The sequence below is a fragment of the Berghia stephanieae genome, chromosome 5, assembly GCF_034508935.2.
Source record: "Berghia stephanieae isolate SIO BIC M18660-M18661 chromosome 5, UCSD_Bste_1.3, whole genome shotgun sequence".
Lineage (NCBI taxonomy): Eukaryota > Metazoa > Mollusca > Gastropoda > Nudibranchia > Aeolidiidae > Berghia > Berghia stephanieae.
This window is the reverse complement of record NC_088364.1, coordinates 84,877,630-84,896,154: the sequence shown is the minus strand read 5'-3', so window position 1 is coordinate 84,896,154 and position 18,525 is coordinate 84,877,630. Positions and strand designations below refer to the sequence as shown.

General features: G+C 37.8%; 3 protein-coding genes across 5 annotated transcripts in view; all 3 read left to right on the top strand.

Annotated features, from left to right (window-relative positions):
- Positions 1–1,537, top strand: part of LOC144973767 (uncharacterized) — a 105,494-nt gene extending 103,957 nt beyond the window's left edge. For 2 of the 3 annotated variants that reach the window (XM_078916658.1, XM_078916657.1), the window contains exon 20: positions 900–1,537. The gene's annotated coding sequence lies outside the window, so the exon portion shown is untranslated. The remainder of the gene's footprint in view (positions 1–899) is intronic. The other variant, XM_078916656.1, reaches the window with a different exon arrangement.
- On the top strand, positions 522–8,579 carry LOC144974034 (uncharacterized). The gene is made up of 4 exons (XM_078916924.1): positions 522–552; positions 2,110–2,187; positions 7,084–7,217; positions 8,325–8,579. The coding sequence occupies exons 1-4, from the start codon at positions 522–524 to the stop codon at positions 8,466–8,468; spliced, it is 387 nt and encodes a 128-aa protein (XP_078773050.1). The 3' UTR covers positions 8,469–8,579.
- Positions 8,580–8,799: 220 nt separating this feature from the next.
- Positions 8,800–18,275, top strand: LOC144973766 (polycystin-2-like protein 2). Its single transcript, XM_078916649.1, has 8 exons — positions 8,800–9,129; positions 10,412–10,519; positions 11,413–11,749; positions 13,069–13,316; positions 14,067–14,283; positions 14,523–14,619; positions 16,386–16,635; positions 17,235–18,275. Exons 1-8 carry the CDS (start codon positions 8,919–8,921, stop codon positions 18,182–18,184), a joined length of 2,418 nt encoding a protein of 805 aa, XP_078772775.1. The 5' UTR covers positions 8,800–8,918; the 3' UTR covers positions 18,185–18,275.
- The last annotated feature ends 250 nt before the right edge of the window (positions 18,276–18,525 follow it).

Genomic DNA, 18,525 nt, shown 5'->3' with positions numbered 1-18,525 from the left:
CGAAAATCCGAAAAAAATTGTCTACTTTTTTATACTGCCACGCCCCCGATCGCCGATCGCCTCAAAAAAATATCTCCCCATGTGTGGGCAAAAATCATCTGCGATAAACGCAGGGATCGGGTCACAGCGATAGGTCATCCGTACCGCTATCAGCGGATGTCGGCGTCTATGGGGGGCTTTAGACTTTAGCTAGGACATAATAACAAAAGAAATGAATATTATATACGCTTAGGATTCACAAGCATATGCATTAAACAAGATAAGTCCAATCTTTGTTGCATTAATACATCCATCCCGTCTTTAAACTGAACTGGGGCTAAAGATATTGATTGTGCAACAAAATAAATACCTATTTGGTTAATCACAAACGTAAAGTTTAATAGATTCAAAATCAGTTTACTTCATGTTGCTTCAGAGGTTAGGTACTTATATTAAAGTATGACATTCCGTGAAACATTGTTAGATATCGTCGCCTAGATATTTCATGAAGGAATATAGATAATCCATTAAACAAACGTATGATGTCACCAGGAATCTCCCTTGATATCCGAAGTGAGCAAAATGTGGGGATTAATAATTATCTTGTCCATTGATAAAACGTGCCTGATGCGGGGCTCAAAGCCGGAACCTTCCAGCTCCCACTGCAATGCCTTAACAATTTCGCCCCTTAACGCAAAACAAGCAGTATTTTATTCAGATATCTAAATAGAAATAAATAAATACCGATGTTAAAATACAAATGATAGTTTAAAACCATCACTCTCCATGGATATTGTCTACAGGATGGTCATGAATCGATTGAGTGTCAAGGGCTGTTTTTTTCAGTAAATCCATTCCTTGTCTAATAATAAATAATAAAATAAATAAAATAATAAAATTCCCTTTATTCATCCCCGCAGGGTAGCGCCGCAAAGTGAGCTAGGGCGAGGTGACTTGCTCAAGGCCACACAACGCAGCGGCGGGTGATTGAACTTGGTACCTTTTCGGTAGGAAGCAAAGACCGTACCACTGAGCCACACTGCCCCATGTTGAAAAATAAACATTATTTGTATATATATATAACTTTTGTTGAATGAAAAACATGTGAACTTAGACAATGTGATTAAATGCAGTGCCATTATATAGTCATTCTTTATACAATTATGTCCAAAAATTGGTGTGGACTTGAAATACCAATGATGAATTTACTATAGTATTATTATAAAGTTAAAAAAAACACGGAGTTTATCGTTAACTTTGAGTCATTGAATCTTTGTTTTAAACTGTTCTTTCATTCTCCTCCTATCTGATAACTGATAATAGTAAAATGCTATCTTTTGTATTGTCATTATTTATTGTAATCGTTGCTGTAAATCATGTATTTAAATATCTATTTTATATAAAATGAATTGTGCTGCACTGTTGAATTCAAAGATAAATTATGTACTGGAGGTTAAGAGGAGGGTTTAGAAATGTTACGAGTAATTATGTCACAGTATTGTGTAACTCAACTGATGTGCCAAGTTTTAACATTAAAATGATTGTGATGCAGATTCAATAATTGGTTGTGCGTATATCTTGTTAATCTTTCCATTTTAAGTTTCTAAGGAAAAGTATTGTAAACGGTTAACTTCTAAACTCCGGAAAAACTCGAATTAGAAATTTGACCAAAAAACTCGTCCTTCAAATATAGATCGATTTAAATTAAACTCATATTGCCAACAACAACAACAAATCTCTCAAACCTAGGACTTCGCGAAGTCCCAGGATTGAAAGTTTTTGTCCAGATGAGGGTAACTTAAATCGATCGATAATTGAAGGACGAGTTGTCTGGCTAAATTTTGAATACGATTTTTTTCCAGAGCAAAAACTTGGCAAACTCCCAGGTTTGAGAGTTTTTTGCCAAGATTTAAATCGATCGGTAGTTGAAGGACAAGTTTTCTGGCCAAATTTTAAATTATGGTTTTTTCCAGAGTACGGCAGAATAGTCCTATCGCAGATGGACTTTAAAATGTGACTGTCGTCTTATAAATAACTACTTGTTTTAAAACTCATTAAACGTGTTAAAATTTTGACACTATTTGAATTGAGCATATCTATATTCGTTGCTTTATTGCACATTTCCATTAGCTAATCAGAGAAGGGGACGGAGCAGGAGCAGAGTAGAGCATAATGGCATGATCTATCATGCGGATATGTGGTCTCGTGGTATGACACTCGCTTTCGAATAGGAAGGTCCTGGGTTCGAGCCTCGCTCGGCGCATAGTTGAGTCCTTGGAAAAGACTCTTTACTCACATTCTCTCACCGTACTCAGGTGTAAAATGAGTACCTGGCCGTTAACAGCGTTGTCTTTGTCTGAAAAATTGTAATATCGCCTAACAGGCGGCATGTACCGTCCTACGTGTTAAATGTTGCTGTTGACCAGGTACCCCTTGTAAAGCGCTTTGAGCACATTTAGTGGATATTGCGCTATATAAAAGCTCAATTTTAATTTAATTTTTTTTTTAGAGGAGAGGAGGGGATGTTGTTGTTGTTACCCAAATAAAGCTGGATAAAAAGTGGGGTCAAATAATCACCTGCAACCAATCCCTCTCCTGGTGAGACGAGTCCTCCTCCAATGGGAGCGATCTATATTCAGGTTTTCGTCCAACCCAGTCATCAATCATATGCTTTGTTGCTGTCCACCCATTGGATATTTATGAATAAATGTAAACACGCTGCTTTGTGAAAGGTGTAAACATACCCATGTGTCAAGATGGACAAAATGACCAATCGTGATGTGAGATATTTCAAAAGCTGTGAATACTTTTCACTCTGTGGGTCACTTTGATCACATTTTGCAATGTGACCAATGCCCTCGAGCACATGGAAAGGTAATATAGATAATTCGAAGATGACGTCACTCAGGTCTTTGTTATTGATTTTGCCATCCGCGTTTATGAGTAATGCTCACTGAACTGTATTAAACCGACTATAAACGTTAATGGATACACACAGTTTTGTGTGTTGGTCCGTTATACTTCCGGATGGCAATGTTATGAGCTTCTTAGCCAAGCGCATACTATCTATAGATCATGCCATTTAATCATTATCGGTACTCGTCTGTGAGTGGGTTACAACTATTTATGAACTATTTCTGATTGTTTTGGTAGGCATAATCAGTGAGCATTTATTGAGCCCATAGCCATCTTCACTACATGCCTATTACTCAAAACAATCAGTCCCACGTTTTGTGAGCATTACTCACAATTTAAACGCAGGCGTTAAAAAAAAACAAGAGTTGTGAAGAGTTTTTAATGCAATAGACAGGTAGATAACCACGCCTCTCAGACAATCGTCATAATGTAAACAATGGCAGTGATTGGTAGACACAGCAAACTACACAGGTTTTACTATCGATGGTTTGTACTTAAGTAAAATACTCACTGTTCTACCGGTTGATCAATAGAACCAACACAGAAAGTTATGTGTAAACCTATACGTTTATAATCTGATCAAGAAAATCGTGTGATAACTAGTCACCCATTTGGCGGTATAAAAGCAATAACAACGATCAGAGAGGGGTCGATTTCATTCACGTTACTGTTTATAAACAACCAACTATGTTTGTCCGAGCACGTGTGAGGGTGTGTCACAAATTTCATGTTTTGATTGGTCAAAAATCTACTGGTAAATTATTTTCAGCTCTGCGTCAAAACGTTATAACAAATACCTGACTGATTGATTCAGCTGCTTGGCATGTTTTAGTGGTGGCTATGATTGAACGCCAACCTCTCAATAGATAGTATGCGCTTGGCTAAGAAGCTCACAACATTGCCATCCGGAAATATAACGGACCAACACATAAGACTATGTGTAATCTTGAACCTTTATAGTCTGGTTAATACAGTCTTGTGAGAATTATTCAGAAACGCGATCTATCTGTAAGCTGTACTAAGAGGTAAAGAAAGAAAGAAAAACGTCAAACTTTGATAAATAAATAACCAACCATCGTGACAATACGGTTCAATAGGCTGATGTCACGCCGCCCGGCAACGACGGCCATCTTGGTTCTTACCAAAGAAAATCATGACTTTTTATTTTTCATGCTGGCTAGAACTTTTCATATGTCTTGTGATCAGAATGTGTAAAAGTCAAAACATGATCAAATTTATGGGGTTTTTTCCTCTGGATACCCTTTATGCTCGCGGAAGAAATATTTTATAAGGGCGTCCGCCATTGTTCCGATAGTTTAGAGCCAGTATTACTAAGTTACCATGCGTCATTAGGAAGGAAGTGACGTTACGACTGTTGAAGAGTATTCTATATCTATTTACAAACCGTTTTGAAAAATCAGTGAACGAAAATTAATATAAGATCTCTGCCAACACTTCCAAATGAACTCAACTCAAATAAATGTGATCACTAATTATTCTTTCTATAGCACACAAGAGGTGTGTTGACGGCATGTTTTGTATAGTGATGACATTGTGTGGATGTTAAGATCCATTATCTTTTACATATTAAAAAAAAACAATATGGCGAATTTTCTTGACAGGATTATTAAAAGGGGTATGTACAGTTTTGATTTTTGAATTTCATGTCAGTGATTTTTCTAGAATCTTGAAATGCCAGTTAGCCAGATTTTTCCCTGGAGTATTCTGTGCACAACAGTTAATGACAAATTGAAATTGATTTGGAGGTACTCTAATCTATCGCAACGTATTTTCCATAGCATCTAAACTGGATCCAGTAACCCCTTTCACTTTTTGTTCCAGAAGTTAACAGCGACCAGCACGATCACTGATCAAATTTAAAGCTACTTGACAATTTACAACCTACTTTGGAATTGACACCACACACGAGTCGATTAGCAGACTCATTCCCCCCCCCCCCCAACCCACCCCCACCCCCATATGAAAAATCCATGAGCATTTATTTAGAGCAATATCCAATAAACATGCTCAAAGCGTTTTACAAGGCGTCCGTAGCCGATAGCAACAATCAATTTATAGGACAAGACGTGAAGCCTGTTAGGTCTGAATTAATCAAATCAAGATACATTTTGCGATTTACAATCAGAGCCTTTATTTTGTTAAGGTTGTAACCTCTAGGGACATTTCGTCACAACTGGCATATAGGCCTATATCTGCTGTTATCTTTCACGTTACGTCGTTCTGTTTTGAAATTTTAAAAAATTAAATATTGAGCTTTTATATAGCGCAATATCCACTAAACATGCTCAACCCGCTTTACAAGGGGTCCCTGGCCAACAGCAACATTTCACATGTAGGACGGGACATGACGCCTGTTAGGCAATATTACATTTTTTCGAACAGGGACAACGCTCTTGACGGCCAGGTACTCATTTTACACCTGAGTACGGTGAGAGAATTTGAGTAAAGAGCCTTTTTCAAGGACTCAACTATGCGCCGAGCAAGGCTCGAACCCAGGAGCTTCCGATCCGAAAGCGAGTGTCATACCACAAGACCACATAACCGCACAAATGCATCGTTAAGTAGATTCATAACATTATCTTTTACAAGTATTCCTCTGCCATACTACGACAAACCTTTTTCTATGGCCGTAAAACTTTAAACTTTAAAAAAATGATATATTAAAATAGACTTCACCTCCGAGACATCAAAGAAGCAGGACAGAATCCACACATAAGGATTGCATCATGGGATTGAAAATAAAAAGGAATCCATCTGAGTCATTAATGCCAGAGAGACGGAATTTATTCAGGTTTCAATTGCTTGTAAAGCTTTGAACAGGACGCTAGTTTATTCCAAGACCTGTCAGATCTATTAGACACAGCTACCTAGTGCGACTATGTGGTCTAGTGGTATGACACTCGCTTTCGGATCGGAAGGTCCTGGGTTCAAGCCTCGCTCGGCGCATTTGAGTCCTAGGAAAAGGCTCTTTACTCACATTCTCTAACCGTACTCGGGTGTAAAATGAATACCTGGCCGTTAACAGGGTTGTCTCTATCGGAAAAAAAATGTATTATCACCTAACAGGCGTTATGTCTCGTTCTATACGTTAAATGTTGCTGATGGCTAGGGACCCCTTGTAAAGCGCTTTGAGCACATTAAGTGGATATTGCTCTATATAATAGCTCAAGTGGCTTTTTTTACCGAACTTCCCGTGGTTGGAAATTGGAAACTACGCGCAAAATGACTTTATTAAAGGGTCAATGTTCCTACCTTAAGGCTCGAACACTCGGACTTAATTTAAGTACAATACACAATACCACTACAGCGACACACGCATTGGAAAAGTACCTAAAGAGGAAGGAATTCCGTTTGCGTCCTCCTATAACAACCTGTAAATATAAGTAATTCTCATGTTAAATCTTTAGCTTTATTTATCCAAAGAAAGAAACTGGACTTGTGGGAGAAATATAAATCAAGATACATTTTGCATCAACAATTAGTGTCTTTATTTTGTTAGAGTTGTTTCGCCCAGGGACTCTTTGTCACACTTGGTAAATATTTCACCATATTGAGCATTGCTATAGCTCGACATCCACTAAAGATGCTCAAAGCGCTTTCCAAGGGGACCCTGGCCAACAGCAACATTTAACATGTAGGACGAGACCTGACGGTAAATAGCCAAGACGGTCTCACAACTTTCGCTCTATTGGAAATATAAGACAATGAAAATGATGAAAATTCGTCTTTTAGTGACTAAGTGGAGGTCAAATTGTCTTTTTATTTGGATACAAAAGACTAATTACAGATGACCAAATTCGTATTTTTCTTGGGCTGAGATTGTGTCTCCACTTTTGGAATAGTTTAGGATAAGATTACAAGCATTACAGTCACATTTTAAAAGCCTTCATCTGGCAATTTATTTTGGGTTAAATTCGGGAATTTGGCTCAAATATTAATACAAAAGACTGGCTGAATTTTACATACAATTATTAACAAATAATAAACTTTAAATCAATATTTTTCAATTTGAAGAAATTTTTGGAGATATAGACAGTTAATCCTTAGCCCACGATTTGATTGTAATGGAGTGGTAGACAAATATGGAATTTCCCCCCTCTAGAAGTGCATTGCCACAATCAAATAATCTTTATCATCTGTTAATAATCCCCATCAACCTGGAATAAGTCAACGGAACAAAGAGAGAGGAGACGACAGATAAAAGAAAACAGACGAAAAGGGGAAAGATATTGACAAAAGCAGAACGAGAAGAAAAGGAGAGGAAGAGAAAAGAAAAGGAGATCCTTGCATTAATTCTGGAGGTAGGTCTTTAATACAGGTCAGTATTTATTACGATAATGAATTCTATGGTGAATGGGAGGAAGTCTGATTTTTCTCTCTCTCTCTCTCTCTCTCTCTCTCTCTCTCTCTCTCTCTCTCTCTCTCTTTCTTTCTTTCTTTCTTTTTTTTCTCACTTCCTCTCTCTCTCTCTCTCTCTCTCTCTCTCTCTCTCTCACTTCCTCCCCCCCTCTCTCTCTCTCTTTCTAGCTTTCTTTCTCACTCTTTTTCTCGCTTCCTCTCTTTCTCTCTCTCTCTCTCTCTCTCTCTCTCTTTCTTTCTCTCTCTCTCTCTCTTTATTTATTTCTCGCTTCCTCTCTTTCTAACTCTGTGTGTGTGTGTTTGTGTGTGTGTGTGTGTGTACTTGTGCGCCATTTCATTGTCGTTTTTGTATTTTTTGTTTCTGGCATAGGCAATAATGGCAAATAAATGTAGCGACAATCATGTTTAGGTAAAATTAACCAGCTCTTGTTTGCATTTATAAACCACATTCATTTTCATCTTGTTAGAACCTTTGTGACTGAACAAAAAAATCATTAACCTCTCATCAACTCATCACTAGCCCTGTAAAGATGTATGTAATTTTGAACATTGTAGTGAGACGTATACCTGTTCAACGTAGTAAAACACTGAATTTGATAATTATACTGTACAGCATATAATTTCTATCATTTACTTCTAAGGTATTTTTTAAGATAAAATAATTGTGTTAGCAGGATAATTTATCTCTAGTTTAGCGCCGAAATGAAACAAAGGGAGACTATTCATTAAAAACTTTACATTATAAAACTAATACATACTTCCCATCACGAGGTCCTCTCGTAAAGTGACGCTGATAAGATTTCTACTGAACCGACATTTTTGAACAGAAACTAAATTGGGGATTGAAACCAAAAAAAAAAAAAAAAAAAATTAAAAAAAAAATTAAATTAACATAAAAATAAACGAATTCTCTCTATGAGCCAGGTATTTTGATCAATTGGCATGTAGAAGTACAATTACAACTCTGTTATCGTTATAACGTTAGCCTAAAAACGTATTTTGTATATATTATATATTAAACATTTCCTGTTATTTCCTGTCTGGTAAAGGTATCGTTCTATGTGGTGTTCTTGATACTGTTGGTATCGACAGCTTCAAACAATATCGATACCAAAGCCTTTGGATACAGACGTAGCACTTTGAGTTATATCGATGCCAAAAACTCTGTTGACAAGGTAAAAACACCAGAATGAGAACAGGAATTGAATTTTAAAAATATAATTTTAATTTCTCGAATAAGACCTAGCATTTATATCATCATCTTTCATGTTGTTTTTTATGTTTTGTTTTGTTTTGGTGGGATTTTTTTTTGTTTGTATGTTTTGTTGGGTTTTTTTTTGTTTGTTTGTTTGTTGTTTTTTTTTTTTTTGGTTTGTTTTTGCACGTTACAAAATAGAGTTTTAAGTCTTATCAACAAACCCTATATGGAATGAGATTAGCGGAAGAGTAGCGTCCCTTGATTGGAAGTCACGAGCGGAAAATTTAATAGAGAGAACGTCATGTTGGTTGTGCGGCACGAGACACTTCACCGAAAGCGAGGACGAGAGAGACGTAAGGTGACGTCCAATCAAGGGACGCTACTCTTCCGCTAATCCCCATTCCCTATAGAAAATAAGAATTGTTTTATAATTATTCATTTAAAAATGATCTTAATCGCCTATTATATTATTATACTTGTGCAGATCAGAAGAGTTGATGAATTCTGGACATGGATGCACCACTCCATTCTCCCTTTTCTCTATCCAACCCGAGCTTGGAACAACAAGACCCTGACATACAGTACAAAGCTGGTGACCACGTTCTCATCTTACCTAATTGGACCTCTAAGGATTAGACAACACAGGATACGGGAAGGTGAGGCCATGTTTGTCCACATCCAGAAAAGTGAGTGGAGCAGGCACTTATAAAAATAATTTTGAAAATAAAAATAAAATTCCCTTTATTCATTCCCAAGGGGAAATTTGTCTTTTGTGTCTATTCCAAGGGAAGACTGGAATAACCTAGGCGTCAGCCGCAGTGCAGCGCCGTAAAATGAGCTAACGAGAGGTGACTTGCTCAAGGCCACACAACTAGGCATGTAGTCGAATCGGTACTTTTTTTTTGGGTACGAAGCAAAGAACCTACCTCTGAGCTACACTGCCCAATGTTGATAATAACAAGAAATGAAGTGAGTAGGAAAGTGCCAGAAGACAATAGCGAATAAAAATTTCGCGGCGGCGATGGGAGTTCGAACCCGCAACCTTACTGGTACGACAACTCCGCCTGGCCGGGGAGAGAGTGGCTCTACTGTCTGATCTATCCCTTAAAGGAGTGGTGGAGTACAGTGCAATCATCACATATCCACATACAATTTTATAACTCCGTATAGTTTTAAAAAACGCGATCAATATATAAACAAACAAAAATGTGACAAGCTGTCTCAAAATAGTATTATCTTTAGGTGAACCTAATGCTTTAGGGGGCCCCGATAGCTCAGTTGGTAGAGCACTCGCTTTGTACACAAAGGGACCCAGATCGATACCGGGTGAAGTCGAGATTTTCTTTCAGACCCCTCTGTCTACCCAGTAGTGATTGGGTACCTTGGTCTGTAAAGCTGGCAGAAAGTACTTTGCGATAGACTGGCGCCCTATCCAAATGGTAGCAAGCAAATGTTACTTTGCGTTTCACGCTATTCATGCTATGCGTTTGAGTAAAATACTCCACCAGCCGGATATATCGTACCAACAAACAAAACTATGTGTAACGTTGAACGTTTATAGTCTTATATAATTGTGAACTTATCACCAAATGGCCGCCTAAAAACAATAACAAAGAGGTTAGTGACGTCAATTTCATTGTTCAATAGATAGAATGAAGTTGACGTTACTCGAGTCTTTGTATTGTTTTTTGCCATCCACGTTTATGAGTAATGCTCACTGAACTGTATCAACCTGACTATAAACGTTCACGGAGACACACAGTTTTGTGTGTTGGTCCGTTATACTTCCGGATGGCAATGTTATGAGATTCTTAGCTAAGCGCATACTATCTATATTTCATTTTATGTCAACTTAGGCTTAAAATAAATACCTTAATTGAGAAGTTAGAGTTTTGTTTCCCAAAATTCAATTATTTAAAATTTGTCTCCACACACCAGAGCCGTGCTCCATTGAGCCCCATTTCCGAGAGATGGACATCCGCTGTGTGTACAGCTGGTCATCCTCCTACATGGACACTCGCAATTACAGCCAAGCCTGGGAAACAGGTGAATTGAAGTTTTGCTTTACAAGAGCAGGGTTGTGTTCCGTAGGTGATGCGTGATGCTAAGCATAATAACGCCACTTCCCTCGTAATGACGCATGGTAACTTAGTAACTGGCTCTAAACTACCGGAACAATCTTTATGAAATATTTCTCCGACGAGCATAAAAGTGTATCCAGAGGAAAAAAATTATAAATCTGATCATGTTTTGACTTTTACACATTCTGATCACAAGGGACGTGAAAAGTTCTAGCCAGCATGAAGAATAAAAAGTAATGATTTTCTTTTTTTAGAACCAATATGGCCGCCGTTGCCGGGTGGCGTGACATCAGACTACTGAATCCAATTGGAGTTTCGCTTTACAAGTGCAGGGTTATTTCCGTAGGTGATGCTAAGCATAATTAATTTAGCCATAAGCAGTCCAGACTATACCTGCAATTGAGAGAAAAACAAACAACTGATACTCCACTACGCTTCATCACATCGTTAAATTAAATTCCAATAATAATTTGCTAGAACAACCACATATAAATGAATATTTTCTCTCAAATAAGTTTTAAAAACATTGCTGTTTTTTCCTGACACTTCAGTTTATATATTGTATTTCCTGTTTTATTTTCGTGAACTCAAAGCCTGCTCATCTCTCTATAATGCAAATATTGCTGCTCGAAGCTCGAAGAAATCAATAACAATGTGTGAAAGTGAATGCAAGTATTTTTTCTCTTTTCGTAATTAAATTGAAGCTTACGTTATTTAACATTGTTATTCATCTCTCTATAGTAAAATGACTGAGAAATTGAAATGTTGACGCATGGCCGATAGAGTACTATAGTTACGTCATGTGTTGACGTCAAGCTGTAATATTGTTTGCAATGTTTCTATATTTGTCTCCGCTAGTAATCGACAACAAAGACAAAGAAGGAGAAGCCATAGATCAATGGAGTTCTTGGGACTATCGCCAATGGTCGGATATAGGAGGCACCCCAGTCATGGGGGTATTTGGCGTGTACCCTAGTGGAGGGTATGTCATCGACATCACAGGGAACCTTCAGAGTGCCAATAAAACTCTTACATTTCTCGAAAGTTCGGACTGGATCGACTCCATGACACGTTTCGTCAGTGTGGAATTCAGCTTGTTTTGTCCCGGTGCCAATTTGTTCGCCATGGTTCCTGTTGTGTTTGAATTCACACAGGCCGAAATTATGATGGGAAAGGCTCATCTTTACCCTTTTAGGTAAAGTAAACGAAGTGGTTATTCAGTATCAGATACTGAATAGTGCTTTGGCACTATTTAGTATCCATAAGGAACTCTTTTTTATATAGAAAGAGAGAAAAGTGAGACAATCTCGGTTGCAATGTAAATAAACTGCTGACCTACTTCCAGATAGAACACGTGCAGTAACTTGTTCGACTGAACTAGTTAGTGTTTGACACCACTCTCCCGTTTGTTATCTACTTTGCCAGCCAGAGACCCAATAGACGAAAAGTTTCATGTTTTGATATTGCTTTGCCAGCCATATCTGATGAATATATGATTAAACCTTAACAGTGATTCGGTAAAGTTTGTTGACTATTGTTTTCTTTAAAGCTCCAATCTTCAAACAAATTATATTTTTGTTTGCTATCGAATTCAAACAGCCTCAATTCCCTTTTTATATGAAAAATCAGACACTCCAATGCAGGGTTTGGGTTAAATCTAGAGAAATCCAAGTCTCACCTACAGCCTCGGGCTCGCAAATTGCTCTAATAATAACACTATAAAGCGAGATAGGCGAGATAACCTATGAATATTTAAAACCAATTTTTGCAGGTGACTGGTTCCTTTGCCATTGTAATCCTCCATTTCACTAATCTGCACCATTTTTGTGGGCTTTTCTTCTTGTTCCGGAATGAAATGACGAGGTTTTGCTCATATCGAAGCATGAGGAGGCAGTATGCTGTATAAAGTCTGTGATAAAGTATCTTTTCATCTTTCTGAATGATTGTATTGTGTATTATTAAAATGTGACCCTTCGCCTCAAAACGGTATTCAGTCGGGTTGGTTAAGATGTTGAAAAATTGAATTTATAGCCAGAAATATCAGACGTGCGTTTAGTTTGTATGTTTTATTGCGGAGAGTGGATACCATATTTTAGAGTGCTAATGCCAACAATTTATATTTTTGAACAGTTTAACATTGAATTCGGCTTTTAAGCATATGGTTCGTTCCGACATATTACCGTTTTGAGACGATGGGTCACAAATTAAGAAACATGCGAGTGTTTCTCACTTGCCAGATATTCTGTCCCGATTTCATGTGTGAAACTCTAGAAGAGCCTTAAAACCAGGCAAAAGGGAATATCATTTCGAAGTTCGACGTTCCTAGACATATGTAAACACTAAGGACATCGACTCCTACCAGTCCTTTTGAGGTGTACTATCTTATTTTTCTCAGTCTTTTAAAAGACCTGGATGTGTTGATGTAATTTATGTAAGTTTTAAAACTTGTAAACCAAAAACAACAAAACATTAGCATTGAATGTTATCTTGTAACTCCTCTCATTTGACACACAGGTTGTTCTCGTACCTGGGTGGGTACCCATCAGCCCAATTGGCATGCGATTTCCTTGTGTACCTGGCTATTGTCTGGTTCGTCACCCGAGAGGTCTGCAAGATTGTGAAAGAACGACTCAAGTATTTCACCCAATTTTGGAACATTCTGGAGCTGGTAAACTTGTTTCTCTCCATTGCTGCTATCACCTTGTACATTGGGCGTCATATCATAACAACTTATGTATCCAAGGACATTGGCAATGCTGAAGGTAATTCGATTTATTACAGTCGTTCTGGGTGGGGTTCAGGACCTTCCATAGCGGGCAGGGAGGCACTAACTGTGTCTTCTATCCTCTTACATCTGTTTTCCAACTTGCTTTCTGTCTTTGTCTTGGAATGAGATTACTTGGTTTTGTCCTAGTCCTCTTGTAAATCATAAAAATAAAAGAAAATGCACAGTGTGTTGTAGAGCATGTTGTGCTAAAGAAATTATTTATCGCAAGATCTTTACTACTAGTGTGTTTGAGTGATAAAAAATCTATTTTTTTGTGTTAGTTGGGTGTGAAGTTTCGGGGAAAATCCTGAAAATGGCTGGGATGGAGAGTGTTAAACAAGTTCAAGACTTAAAATCTAAAAGACAAATAAAATAGTTTTCCGCCAGATTATAGATAGATCTAGATAGTTTGAAATCTAGAAATCTAATTTTATTTATTTTAAATCGTTGACTTTAAGGCAACATTTCATTACTCTATGTCCTAGGTCCACAAATTAGCAGGTCTGATAACCTATCACAATTATGGGCCTGACTTATCATTGTTGTAATGGACAATAGACAATATATTGTGTCGGTTTGAGGGTATTTCCGTTCCAACAATGAGACCATAACAATTTGGGTTATCAGACCTGCAAATAAGTACACGTCGTCTATGTCCCAATTTCCAATAAATGATCCCGTTCTATGGAGGTTTTACATGCATACTTAATAACTGTTATTGTATTTTTCTTGCGTGTATTATTAGGCCAGTATTACAACTTCCAGACCCTAGCCATGTGGAATGAGTTGTTTTGCATTCTCCTTGGATTCGTCTGTTTCCTGTCTACGTTACAATTGCTCCATCTTCTACGATTCAACAGAAGGATGTCTCTCCTTGCAGCAACGCTCAAGGAGGCTGCCAATGATTTGTCGGCCTTCTCTCTGGTTTTCTTCATTGTGTTTCTAGCTTTTGTATCTCTGAGGTAAAATCATTATGCACGCATTCTAAACTTATCAGAAACAATTAAGTTCATTTAACCAAGACAACCATCACTATCACCACCATCACTACTATCATCATCATCATCATCATCATCATCATCATCATCATCATCGTCATCGTCATCATCATCATCGTCTTCGTCATCAGCAGCATCATCAGCATTACATTTCCTCCATTATCACCAATTAATTATCAAGTGTTTCTTTCCTCTCTTGACAGTTACATTACCTTTGGTTCAAACCTGATCCGATACAGTAGTGTTATACGGTCTATTGAAACTCTGGTTACCGTCGCTCTTGGAAAATTTGATTATTATGTAAGTTTGACCAGTTAAAAGATTGTATATAATAAAGTTTATGTATAAAAGTCTTACTACTACAAATAATAATAAAATCTATATATATTGCGCACAATCCTCTATACAATAAAGCTCTAGGCGCGTAACAATAACATCAATTCATTCAAATGTCTCTCTCGCTCTCTCTCTCTCTCTCTCTTTCTCTCTCTCTCTATCTCTCTCTCTCTGTCTCCCTCTCTTTCTCTCTCTCTCTCTATCTCTCTCTTTCTATCTCTCTATCTCTCTCACACTCACACACACACACACACACACACACACACACATATATATATATACACTTCTCACCGTCTCTTACTTTTTGTCTAAAGTCTTTTTAATTGTACATCTAGAATGTTTATACAATCTAATTTCCATCCTTTTTACTAGCGCTGATATGACCTCAATGTGTTGCAAGCGCCGTAAAACCCTTCAAAAAACAAAATCAAACAGCGATTTGCCAGACTACCATAGATACCATACATATACAGGATAATTACACTGTCGATGTTAATGATCAGTGATTATATCGTCTTTCTCTCCCATAGTGGGCAGGGGGGTACAAACTGTATCTTCTATCCCCTTATATCTGTTTTCCAACATGCTTTCTGTCTTTGTCTTGGAATGAGATTACTTGGTTTTGTCCTGGCCCTGTTCGGAGTCCTGGCTGGGATGGAAACATTCAAATGCATAGTTAGATCACAGACTATACGGGAAAAATGTGGTTTACTTGACAGACTTTGATGATGCTCTCCGGTCTATTGAAAATTACCAGGACTCTGAAGCCGCACACACTGTGGAGGCCCTTGAGGGCTTATCTGATAAAACAGGAAAAATTGTGCTGCAGTGGATTCCAAGTCATGTAGGTATATATGGAAATGAAATTGCCGATCAACTGGCCAAAGAAGGAGCCCAAAAGGAACAACCGAAGTCGTCAATCACTTACCATCAGCAAAAGAAAATAATAAAGCTAAAAATAGACAAAGAAAGGAATGACACACACCTGGAACACAACAAGCAGGATCCAATCCATGCCATTCAGCGAAGTAGCCAAGTCACTCTATTCCGCCTCCGAACAGTACACAATAGACTAAGAGGACATATGTTTACAAAGCTAGGTATTGGAACAACCCCTTATTGCCCATGTGGAACCGACCATGAAACCACTTTACATGTGCTTATGGATTGCCCATTATACAACGTGCAACGTTCGAACCACTGGGTCACCCCTACAACACTCAACACAAAGCTCTATGGCGAGGCTGAGGACCTAAAGCGGACCACAGACTTCATAGCAGATATCGGACTGCAGCCATAGATGTCCATCAGAGGAACGAAGAAGAAGAAATGCATAGTTATTGTTTTGGGAGATGATATTTTTGTCCTTGTAAATTATCTCTCTGTTATGTAGTATTATATTTGTTATTTTTAATGTATAACGCAAGCATTTGAGTGTATTCCTCTTTGTTGGATTTTGTGCTTGTGTCCGGATGAGACTTATAGGTGATCTCAAACTAAGTACATTGGTGGTATGCTCTTGGAAACTACATCTGATCCCTATTTGTTCCCAGTTCCCCTTTGTCTTACTTTTTCTTGGGTGCTTTAATTGTAATTCCAGAACTTTTTACTATCCCATTTTCTTCCTTTTTACTGACGCTGATATAACCTAAATGTGTTGCAAGCGCCGTAAAACCCTTAAAAACAAACAAAAACAAACATATCGTCTTTCTTTTAAAATCTTTTTTCAGGCTTTAACGTACGTGAATCACACCTTAGCCCCCATCTTCCTGTTCGCCTACATGATGTTCATCGTCTTCATCCTCATCAACATGCTGATCACCATCCTGAATGACGCCTTTGCCGTGGTGAGAGATGACGTCTTCAAACAGCCCAATGACTACGAGCTGGTCGACTACATCCTAAAGAGAGTCACAATATTTTTGTGGACTTTTAATCCGGTTCGAATCGTTTGGAGAAGAGCGAAAGGTGCCGGAATAGGTAAGTAGTGGGTATTTTGGTGGAGGAGTTAGTGACGATAATGTAATGTCATGTAATGTCATGTAATGTAATGTCATGTAATGTCATGTAATGTAATGTCATGGGAAATTTATATAGCGCCATTATCCATTTACAATTCTCAATAGCGCTTCACAATGGCAATAACAAGTAATAGGTAAACAAATTAAAAATATACACATACACACAAACACACACACACACACACACAAACAAACACGTCCACATAAACACACACACATACACACACATATATATATATATATATATATATATATATATATATATATATATATATTCCGAGTTCGGATACCCGCTGCGTTGTGTGTCCTTGAGTAAGTCACCTCGCCTTAGCTCAGCTTTTGGCGCTGCACTGCCGCGGGCGCCTATGTTATTCCAGTCTTCCTTTGGAATAGACCCTAAAGAAAAATTCTTCTATGGGGTGAATAAAGGGAATTTTATTTATTTTTATTTATTATCTATTAAGTTTTAGGTAAAAATTGACCATATGCTTGGGGGTGCTTTTTAAAATCTATTTATTTATTTATTTTTTTTTTTTTTTGTATTTTTTTCTTTTGCAGTCAATACAGAAGTTCCAAACATCACAAAGAAGAGTTCATCAGAAAAAGAAAAAGCCATCGCAGCGACGAGCAAACGCCAGCATGGGAATGCTGAACTAGATCACAGGCCTCGAAACAGACATCGACCTACCTTCAACACAGACTTCATCCGTCTACATAACCGACTGGACAACATTGGGTACTTTGTAGACACCTTGACCGACACTCTTCAAACAGAAACTTCTGGAATGTACAAATTTCACAAAAGGCACGTCTCATTCCTTGCCTCGCCATTTAACGACTGTGACTTCCTGTCCCTGAGTCTCGACGAAAGCGGTTCAAGCTGTAACAACGAACAGGTTGTCCCAGGAAATCGCAAAGGAAGACCTGCCAGCCATCTTGTTGATAGAGTTGAGCATGTTGTGCCACAGTTTGAGTTAAGACCTGATTCGAACTCTGAAAAATCCCTTGTTGTGGACGCAGATCCAACAAATCTGAATAGTCTGCTTAAATCAGATGACAAAAGGTTAAACGGTATTGAGAATGATGGAGAAAATGGCGCCGATTTGGATGATCAGATGGATAGAGTTGTTCCACATTTTGTCGTCAAGACTATAGACGAATCATCTCATAACACCGATTTCTATGGTGACCCTTACTTGATTGATTCAGACGGGGAGTCAATGGATAAAAATGTGAATCCGTCACCGAAAAATATATCAACACGAGTGCAAAAAGTAACTTCAAAAAGTTCAGAAGACAATTTACAAAGTCCTAATTCTTCATCTGTTGTAATAGTGTCTGATTATGATCAAAATGGTGGTGAAGATTCATATGCGCTACAGCGTATTGAAACTCCTTCAGATAAAAATAAAGAACAAAGATTCGAGAAAGGTGCGCAGGACAGGCTCCATTCAACGAATGGTCACGTGATGATAAATATAGAAGACGATTTTGAATCATCCCTGTAAAACACTTGTAATATGTTACCCATCGTCTCAACGTGGTATTATGTCGGAAGAGATCAGATGCAGGGATGTGATTCTAAACAGGATTGTCAGTTTTTAGTTTTGGTCATTTTAGGCAGACATGCCTAGTTGAAAATCTAAAACTTCGTAGTTTTTAGGAGATAGAAATAGTAGTCATCATAGTTCATAAATACTTCACAATGATTAAATAACACCTCAAAATCCTTAAAATCATGTACCCGGCCATCAACTTTCATTTTTGATAAGCTTTAATGACTTGAAGATGCTCATAAAGTTCTAAACTTGGAGCCAAAATTTCATAAAATTACGATTTTTTCGTAGTA

Excerpts from the sequence above, each read along its gene's own strand:
- LOC144974034 (XM_078916924.1), top strand. The coding sequence starts at position 522 with ATGTCACCAGGAATCTCCCTTGATATCCGAA. Across the intron at positions 553-2,109 it reads AATCTCCCTTGATATCCGAA|CTAATCAGAGAAGGGGACGG; the intron begins GTGAGCAAAATG and ends CATTTCCATTAG. Across the intron at positions 2,188-7,083 it reads TGCGGATATGTGGTCTCGTG|TCAACGGAACAAAGAGAGAG; the intron begins GTATGACACTCG and ends ACCTGGAATAAG.
- LOC144973766 (XM_078916649.1), top strand. The coding sequence starts at position 8,919 with ATGATCTTAATCGCCTATTATATTATTATACTTGTGCAGATCAGAAGA. Across the intron at positions 10,520-11,412 it reads CAGCCAAGCCTGGGAAACAG|TAATCGACAACAAAGACAAA; the intron begins GTGAATTGAAGT and ends TGTCTCCGCTAG. Across the intron at positions 14,620-16,385 it reads TTGGAAAATTTGATTATTAT|GCTTTAACGTACGTGAATCA; the intron begins GTAAGTTTGACC and ends ATCTTTTTTCAG.